This window comes from Oncorhynchus tshawytscha, linkage group LG19 (genome assembly GCF_018296145.1).
Source record: "Oncorhynchus tshawytscha isolate Ot180627B linkage group LG19, Otsh_v2.0, whole genome shotgun sequence".
NCBI classification, from domain to species: Eukaryota; Metazoa; Chordata; class Actinopteri; order Salmoniformes; family Salmonidae; genus Oncorhynchus; species Oncorhynchus tshawytscha.
The window spans coordinates 26,299,480-26,309,146 of NC_056447.1; the positions used below are offsets into that span (position 1 = coordinate 26,299,480).

Below are 9,667 nucleotides of genomic sequence, written 5' to 3' on the forward strand. Positions count from 1 at the left end.
GTGTTCTTTAGTAATGGTTTCTTTGCAGCAATTCGACCATGAAAGCCTGATTCATGCAGTCTCCTCTGAACAGTTGATGTTGAGATGTGTCTGTTACTTGAACTCTGTGAAGCATTTATTTGAGCCGCTAAAAATAAAATAAAGAAAAACCCTGGAATGAGTAGGTGTGTCCAAACTTGACTGGTCCAGTATATAAAGAGCAATTTAAAAAGTTGAGACATGCACCACACCATTCAGACACAGCAGACAAAGTAATTCAGGTGAACTGATGATCAAATGGTGAACAAAATAACAAAGTGAGAAAAGTGTTTGAATATCCACACCACCTAAGCCAGACCAAGTAAGTTCTGAATTTGTGATTGCTAAATAAAGACTGAGAAATTATACAGTTCGAGAATTGAGTGAAATGAATAGAAAAATAAAAATGTGATCAAAAAATAAAATAACATCCAAAATAACCACATCTGCACAAACTAAAAAGTTAACAAATAGAATCATTATGCAAGCACCAACACATTTTGATTAAGGAATGAGTGATTACAACGGGACTAAAACATCAGAGACCAGCTCCCAGGAATCACTGGAAGTCAAACATTTTCACATGCCTCCAGCAAGAAACAAGAATTCTGTTCCTTTTAAAAGCTCTCAAAACAATATATAAAATGCATATTATTTTATATGCATGTATACACTGCCATGTTGACAAAAGCACATTTTGTTTGCAGTGTGTTCCCAAAAGGTTCCATTCTTGCGATGTCAGTGGAGCAACATTTAGCATGTTTACCAACACAAACTAGAAAATGCTTTAAATATAATTAACAATTGTACAAAATAAAGCTGAAGATATAAAAATAATTGCCTACACATTGTATGCCATGTAAAATGTACACATTCTACAATATGAATAACGAACCAAGTTCCACCATGTACAAAAATAGTTAACATTTTACAACAGCATGTGATTGTACTTTTATTGACATAACAAATGAAGACCCATAGAGCTCATGGATTGACTGTTCGTGACTGATTTTCACGTCTCCTTGATGCGATATCAATATCTATAGAGTCTTTACCAACAATGAGCCGGAGGCGTTTTGTTGGTGGAAGTGGAATAAAATCATCGTCAAACTCTTCATGGTCAGATGCATCTTCATCCTCTTCTTCTGAAGAGGACGAGTCTTCCTCTGTGTCATCGTGCATTCCAAATGTTGCTACTGTGGGCCCAAAGACCTCCCCTGCCTCCCTCTCTACTATACCTGTGAAGGGCCCACTACCATGGCAATACTGGCTGAGCCTCCTGCTGTCCCACTCATGCTGCAGGTGAATCTTCAGTTTGGAAGAGCGAATGTGTTCCACAGGACTGAGGCCATGTTTGGAGGAATGGATGTGTTCCACAGGACTGAAGCCATGTTTGGAGGAAAGGATGTGTTCCACAGGACTGAGGCCATGTTTGGAGGAACGGATGTGTTCCACAGGACTGAGGCCATGTTTGGAGGAACGGATGTGTTCCACAGGACTGAGGCCATGTTTGGAGGAAAGGATGTGGTCCACAGGACTGAAGCCATGTTTGGAGGAACGGATGTGTTCCACAGGACTGAGGCCATGTTTGGAGGAATGGATGTGTTCCACAGGACTGAAGCCATGTTTGGAGGAACGGATGTGTTCCACAGGACTAAGGCCATGTTTGGAGGAATGGATGTGGTCCACAGGACTGAAGCCATGTTTGGAGGAGCGGATGTGTTCCACTGGACTGAGGCCATGTTTGGAGGAGCGGATGTGTTCCACAGGACTGAGGCCATGTTTGGAGGAATGGATGTGGTCCACAGGACTGAAAGTCCCATTACTCCATCTGGCTGCATAAGAGCTCCTCTTTGTCTTTGCATGGTGATGGCTCTTCCCAAATTTCATGCTGGTCTTTGTGGAGCTGGAGGACTTGACAGGGTCAGACTCACCAGGCTCAATCCTACTGCTGCCGCTGTCCCTTCGTCTCCGCAGGGTTAATTTGGGAATGCCTGAGCTGTTGTTGGCTAGGATCAGCTGGGAATCATAGCGCGTAATCTGCTGTTTCTTCTTCCCCTTGCCAAGGTGGAGAAGCTTGTCTCCCTTAGACAGATTGTTGTAGTACTCACGACCATCAGGCAGGCATTGCAACTCTTTCCTGCATTCAGCTATGTCTGGGGTACGGGCTGCATGGTGCAGGCCTGGAACCTCCTCCTGGAGAAGGGATGCTGGTCTGAAAGAGTGCTGCTCCTCCTGATTTATCATTTGCCTCTGTCTGGGACAGGTCTCACTTGGACACTTGATATCCAGGCTTGGGCTGATTATCCAGTGACCATCTGTGACATACTCTCTGAGGTCTGAAGGATTGGTCTTACTAACCACACCACAGTTTGGTTCAAGTTTAATGTTGTCAGACCCCTGTGTGCCAACTGATGCTCTGGTTGAACTGCGAGTTCTGTGAGTGCAAGCTAAACCATCAGGGCACCTACTACCATCTTTCATTGGGTTCTGAATGTGTTCCTTCACAGTGTAGTGCACAAGACAACCCCTTGTTCCCACCACTTGCTTGGGTCCTTGCTTATCCATCGCACTCTTTCGCGAGACCCTGTTACTGACTAATTCTGTGGGGTCCTTAAGGCACAAACCCATAGCTTCTACCTCAATGGGGAACCTGTGAGCAGTTACCTGACACCTTCTTCCTAGCTTGTGCAAAGGCTTTACGGACTTTGAGTTTCGTCTCTCTTGCACGTTGGAGTTCTTTGAGTGTCTTTGATTGAATGATGAGGTAGGCATAGGCATTTTGGACAGAGTTTGCCTGCTTAGGGCTTGTGCGTCACTGAGCCTGGTCACACTGGAACAGGCTGTCCTCCCTACTGCTAAGATGTGGACAGGAAAAATAAGAAATAACAGCAGAACAGTCATCAGAAAGTTGGACAAACATTACTAAACTCTAATGACAATCATTGCAAAATTGCAATGTATTAGAATATTATTATGTAGCATGTTATAGTTCTTAATGCAAGTATGTGTGTCCAGTAAATCTTATAATTGACCAATAGCAGCTATACATCCTTAACCCAGGGATTGACCCTAAGGTCTGAAAATCACTTGCCCATCGGGGAAGTCAGGACTCTGGAATATTTTTTAGTTGCCCGAAGATTATGATCACTTGCCTGAAAATGTAAATGAGCTTTTTACATGCAGAAATATCAGATATAGCCTGCCTTTCTCCTACACATAGCGGAGGAACCTGAAAGATCACCATTAGAAATCATCGTATTTTGGTAACCATCAGTAACCATGTCCTGAATTTCCTGGGGCAACCACAGAGTAAACACAACTTGCCTAACTGCCATAAAAGCCAAAAATTGTCCATCTTCCACTTAAACAATGGGGAGAAACCAAAAGCTCAGTTTAAGGCCACTAGAATTCTTTGCATTTTGGTTGTTTTCAGTTTTATTGTTGAAATCACCTGCTCAATGGGGCAACCACAAAGTAGGCTCAACTTGCATGACTGGTTCAGTTCACTCGCCCTAGCCTCGACAATATGCCACCCTTAATGCCAATCCCTGCTCAACCTCAAAGGTGCACTTACATGAATGTGTGTCACGATTTTCCTGAGAGTCTGGATCCATATTAGAGCCGTCCAACTGACTGTCAGAGCATTTGCTGTCTTCTAATTTCTTAAGTCGATGGAGCCGTTTGTCTGTCTCTCTCAGGCCATACATGCTGTTGATAATAGGAGTGGCCGTAGACTGCCCAGTCTTCGGTTTGAAAGCACCAGCACTGCGCCTGAAGGGACCCGAAGATGTGAAATAGCAAAATCCTAGCCAATGTAGGACTCATTATTATACATATAAAGTAACTACAAGTTTGATATTAAATCAATAAATTATACCTTTCACAGGTGTAACATTCACAGAGTTCATTATTTTCCCCAAAGAAGCCATCTCCATAGTAACAGGAGATTTCTTCCCCAGGTTCAATATCCCTCAGAACCTTGACACATGCTGTATCTCGCCCAGTGGAAACAAACTGTAAAAACACATTCATAAACATTTGTTAGCCATTTGTACAATTCACTTCATTTCACACAATACTTTTGATTTGCAGGCATTGGTATTACTTGCCTTGCAATTTGGCCTGCAATCTGGAAAACAAACATATGTTTAGTCTCTTAATATAGGTATTTGAATTCTATCATAAGTGTGTTGAATGAGGCAGACAGTTATTGTCAAGTGCATGGGGATGTATACCATGGTTGATGAAGGCTGCAGGTCCCAGCCACAGTTGAGCACAGTTCTTGCGGGTGGAGTACATCACACTGAAGTCATTTTCACCATGTCGCAGTAAAATGCTTTCCTCATGCTGTGATAGCTCAGCAATGCAGCCCACCAGGTATTCCATCTTATCATTAGTTTTCCTTGGGAAAATATGAATGAGGGATATTTGAGATTGTAAAATGACTATATACACAGTGCAACATTTTCTTTAAACAAAATGTATCCTACTAAAATTATTATATCCTTACCACTCTTTTGTTGCTACAATTTTGGCTCCATTCTGCTCAGAGGAATAACGATTGCAGGGAAGTATTTCAAACCCACTGTTAGTTGCAAATATTCGTAGGTAAACAAAAACCTGCCAAAACACACACAAAATAATAGTTTCCACATATTTTTGTTTCGATGATGGTTCATGCTTTTTGCGCAACAGATATTTCAAGATAACTTACATGCTCTTTGAAGAGTTTGCCCTGAGCCTTCGTCTTGTGGTGAAAGTGGGGTCTTGACCAGTCCCCAGCAGTCAAGGCATGGAAGGCCTTCTCGAGGTTATCATGTTTTTTAAAGCACTCTAGCACCTCCTTCAAATGTCCTTGTCGGTCCTTGATGGGTCGAAACCTAAGCACACCATCAGTCCATTTTTAACCACTTTCCAAACCATTCTCAATACAAATGTTATGCAGCTGGTGCATCGAGTCATAGCCTATCGTGATAGGCAAATTTGTCTGAGGCATACGAGTAAACCGCCTCCCCAGATGTTGTGAAACTTTGGCTGCTGACTTATGCACAAGCTATTATGACAAATGTGGACAATTGTGAGCCAGAAAGAGACAAACCTGCTATTCATCTTATGGGTCTGGAAGCCGAGGTAGGGGTCCAGAATAAGACTTGTAGTCAAGTCATCATTCTCACAGAGTTCCTTTGGAGTCATACCTGACGACGAGGTATGACGTCTCTCTGCCTCAAGGGTAGAACTGATGACACCTGAGGTGAAAATTTTGAAAAATAAATGATTGAGCCCCCCCCCCCTCCCCCCCAAAATGTACAATTCAAATAAATCTGCCAATAGTCCAGTGTAATTTATTAATGAAGCTAAAAGGGGTCATTTATGGTGAGCATTGCCAGAGAACAGCACTTACGTTGACTACATCTCCTACTTCTTAAGGAGCCCTTGCTCTGTCGCAGGGACCTGGCCGAGGTTATGGATCGATCACTGGAGAATCTGCTGCAATGCCGCCTGCCATTCAACACCATGTTCTTGGATTCCCCCATCTACCTCATTACGCCAGATCCAGCAGCATTTACCCTAGTCTGTGCTTGAAGATCTGCAGTGAGGATGAGGGGAGGTTAGGAGGCCAGGGTGGTTGAATCTTATCTTGATACTGACAGGGATCGAGTACTATGCATTCTGGACCTAGACAAAGAAACAACATGGTTTGAGAGTAAAGACTTGAAGGCAATGAACTTCAAAGATCAAATAGGGGCTGCTTATGTTTCTGTCAAGTTATAAATAGCTCTACGGTATGCAATGACTGACATGACAAGGGGAAAACTGATGATGCACTTCCAAATTTCAAAGTTTCACCTTATGTGTGTGTGTGGGGGGGTATAGTTGAAATAGTAGGATGTACAAGTTGTAATTTTCCTCTTGTCATGTCAGTCATTGCATACCTTAGAGAACTAGTTATACCTTGTCAAAAATGACCTGATCGACTAGCCAGCTAACGATTTTTAGCTAGGTTTTTAGCCCATATATTTTGTTGCAATGTTGGAGTCACTCAAATATCTCATAAATACACATTACACATGGAGAAAGAAAATGTGCTTTAAGACAGAAAAAAATTACCTGCACTACATGACATGTGTAGAATTGCAGGGAATAAGCTTTAAACCTGCAACATTTGCTCTCCGCCAACAAGAGGGGCGTGAACAATCAGTCATGAACAGTGTTTATGCCCATAGAAATAGACGTGATGCGCACAAGAGGGGTGCGGGATGTTCCCCAATTCAGGAAGGGAGGCCTGAGTGAAAACGTATGGGAACCCCTGCTCCATACCATCAGTTGAAAACCTAAGACAAGTTTCACATGTTATGGTCACATACGCAGGATACAGCAGCTGTAAACAGTACAGTGAAATGCTTAACTGTAAGCCCCTTGAGTTATCGACAGTTACTCCTGAAGGAGAAACTGCAAGCGCATCAACTAAGCAGAAAGTGGGGCCTAACAAAGATACTGAACAGATGGTAGCTAATGGTTTATCAAAGGCTGACACCTTGTGGTTGCATGTCAACTTTCACGAGTTTCCATATCATATTATTTCATCTGGTCTATTTATTAATTTCTTCTTTCTCGACAGGCAACTTTACACCTAAACACATCGGGTCGTCCTAGCCAGTGTAACGTGGCACAACAATCAACTCAACTAGCTAGTGCAAGATCCCAGTCGAATTAAAAATCTAGGCTAACGTTAGCATGCTAACACCACATGCCTCAGGACTGATGCAGATGCTATGCGCGTTCTAGTTACCAAGTTAGCTGGGGCTTCATGCTGGCTACATGTAGTTATTAGTACTTACTCTGCTTTTGAAAATATCTGCTTCCCACTTAGCTAACGTTAGCTATATACATGAAAGCTAGCGAATGCTAAAGCTTGGGCCAAGACATCACAACGAACAATGCCACAGCTAGCTAGCTAACGTTATTCCACCGAAACAAAGGCCATGAAATCTCCGTTAAAAAAAGTGTCGCTGATGAGACACACTATCCAAAATACTCACTTTGTTATTCCAGCGTTTGTACTACTATGTGATCCATCATGCACGACAAGATCTGAACAAATATAAATTGCTACCTTTAGTTAAAACGTCAATCAGAGGAAACAAACATTTACATTTCAAGATGGCGGTCAGGGGAAGATGGGAATAAAGATGTCTGGACATACAATTGGCAGTGTTTGATGTTACGGCAGTTTCATAGATTAATCCATGAGTACATGAAGTTTAGTAACTGTTGTATTAGCTAACTAAATTGTAAAAAATAATAATAATAATAACACCACAGTAGCCGACGCTTTATAAATTGAAGTAGCCTGCGCACTGCTTACTCAAACTTGAAACACATGAACATTTGAGAGAACCTTGGCGCGCGATTTGATGACGTTGTCAACAATAACACCGCATCACCGGTCACTGCTAGAATGGATACGATTTTGTAAAAGTGATGTAACGGTCCCGTTTGTGCCAATCGAGTTGCAACAGGTATAGTATTTTACTTGTCTACAAGAAGGCAGTCTGAACCATTATAAACAGGAGACAAGGACCACATTTGTTGTAAACAAAAATGATAAACCGTCTGCACAGAAGGGTGAGTTCGAATTTAATCAAGGAGCGATATGAATCTAGGTCGTTAGTAAACTAGATAGCAAACTCCGTTGACTAGTAACGTTAGTTAGATTTATTTTATTTATTTATTTCATCTTTATTTAACCAGGTAGACAAGTTGAGAACAAGTTCTCATTTACAATTGCGACCTGGCCAAGATAAAGCAAAGCAGTTCGACACATACAACAACACAGAGTTACACATGGAGTAAAACAAACAGTCAATAATAATACAGTAGAAACAAGTCTATATACGATGTGAACATATGAGATAAGGGAGGTAAAGGCAAAAAAGGCCATGGTGGCAAAGTAAATACAATATAGCAAGTAAAACACTGGAATGGTAGATTTGCAGTGGAAGAATGTGCAAAGTAGAAATACAAATAATGGGGTGCAAAGGAGCAAAATAAATACATCAAATCAAATAAATACAGTAGGGAAAGAGGTAGTTGTTTGGGCTAAATTATAGATGGTCTATGTACAGGTGCAGTAATCTGTGAGCTGCTCTGACAGCTGGTGCTTAAAGCTAGTGAGGGAGATAAGTGTTTCCAGTTTCAGAGATTTTTGTAGTTCATTCCAGTCATTGGCAGCAGAGAACTGGAAGCAGAGGTGGCCAAAGAAAGAATTGGTTTTAGGGTTGACCAGAGAGATATACCTGCTGGAGCATGTGCTACAGGTGGGAGATGCTATGATGACCAGCGAGCTGAGATAAGGGGGGACTTTACCCAGCAGTGTCTTGTAGATGAGAGTAGAGAGACGTGTGTTTATTAACATTAATTGATGTTAGATTATCCATCAAACTGACTATAGAGATTAACTGCCATTCTAACTCCTGTCATTTGTTTAACTTCTCAGATCTCGTATCATGAAAAAACTTGCATTGGGAACTAAAATATGTTCCCCATGACGGAACCCCCTTCCTGGTGGTCGGGAGGAAAACCTACGCCTGCCACCAGGGCGAGGATAAACATGCGAGTGATAAGAAGAGGGAAGCAGAAATGGTAAGTTGGCTAATGTTTATAAAGATGCACAATAAAGGTGATTATGATTGACTGATATTGGGAGGAGGCGATGTCGGTTAGGAAGGTAGAGTTTGAGAAGGGTATGTGTTAGAAAGGGAAAACAGAAGATAACCACAAGATGCAGGACTCCTTGTTCCCCCAATATCTAAGAAAACAGATGGATACAGAGGTCCTCTTTTATGTTGAGAGAATCATACTTGGTTTCAGTCTTGTAAGTTAAAATAAGTAACTTGTAGCTAAGCCTTGGTCAAATAATCCTTGTCTGAGCATGAATGACCCATATGGGCAGAAGCCTATTTCCTGTTTCTGTCATGTAAGGCAGCTTGAGATACAAGTAGCCTATACACCCTGGACAGGACGCTAGTTCCCTAATTCATTAATGCTGAGAACCAAACAGAGAGGCATCAGGTCTGAAGGTACTGGACTGATGAACCATCCTTGCTGTCTCTACTTGATTGACTCTCAACTGGGATTCCATACCACTGACTCTATTACATGCGCTGAGTCCCTGGCTTTTTGTACTCAGTTTTTTATTTGCCATGGGGCCATGGTCAGCTTGTCTCATCTGGTGTACTGTACTGTCTTTATCTGTGGTACCTAAGCATGCTCCCACTAACCCCCTTCTTTTGTCCTTTTCTACATCTAATAACTCCCGGAAGTGTCTGGACTGTGCCTACCTGAAGCCTACCTGGACTGTGGCTGAGGACCCTGGGCATGCCTACCCATAGCCCCTCCCCACACTCCCTAGCATGCTTGTACCTAAGCTAAATACTGAGTATTCCATCTCACCCTCTTCCTCTCCTCTTCTGTCCTCTCCTCCCCTAAGCCCAGTCCTGGGCACAAACTATTTTATATTGAATTTATATTGAGCATGCTTTTTTGTCCAGGACTAGGTGTAATCTGAGTCTGGGAAACCAGCCCATACTCTAGACAATGAGATTATTCCAGAATACTATCAAAATAAAGATTGTTTTCTATGATT

General features: G+C 42.1%; 1 protein-coding gene and 1 long non-coding RNA gene across 7 annotated transcripts; one reads left to right on the forward strand and one right to left on the reverse strand.

Moving 5' to 3' along the window:
- Positions 1–65: 65 nt before the first annotated feature.
- On the reverse strand, positions 66–7,336 carry kmt5b (lysine methyltransferase 5B). 5 transcript variants are annotated; one of them, XM_024379431.2, is made up of 11 exons: positions 7,226–7,336; positions 7,062–7,113; positions 5,423–5,608; positions 5,120–5,267; positions 4,736–4,901; positions 4,532–4,641; positions 4,257–4,423; positions 4,131–4,150; positions 3,899–4,035; positions 3,596–3,792; positions 66–2,876 (listed from the first exon to the last, which is right to left on the reverse strand). In XM_024379431.2, exons 3-11 carry the CDS (start codon positions 5,553–5,555, stop codon positions 1,003–1,005), a joined length of 2,952 nt encoding a protein of 983 aa, XP_024235199.2. In that variant the 5' UTR covers positions 5,556–5,608; positions 7,062–7,113; positions 7,226–7,336; the 3' UTR covers positions 66–1,002. The 5 variants fall into 5 exon arrangements, with proteins under 5 accessions (XP_024235199.2, XP_042157458.1, XP_024235198.2 ...); XM_042301524.1 differs by lacking the exon at positions 7,226–7,336 and adding an exon at positions 6,130–6,353 and having other exon boundaries at positions 66–2,873; positions 5,423–5,697; positions 7,062–7,190; XM_024379430.2 differs by lacking the exon at positions 7,226–7,336 and adding an exon at positions 6,130–6,353 and having other exon boundaries at positions 7,062–7,189.
- Positions 7,337–7,433: 97 nt separating this feature from the next.
- LOC112218553 lies at positions 7,434–9,667 on the forward strand. Of its 2 annotated transcripts, none has more exons than XR_002948634.2 (3): positions 7,434–7,541; positions 8,519–8,664; positions 9,345–9,667. It is a non-coding gene; the product is annotated as an uncharacterized LOC112218553 (long non-coding RNA). The 2 variants fall into 2 exon arrangements; XR_002948633.2 differs by having other exon boundaries at positions 7,498–7,647.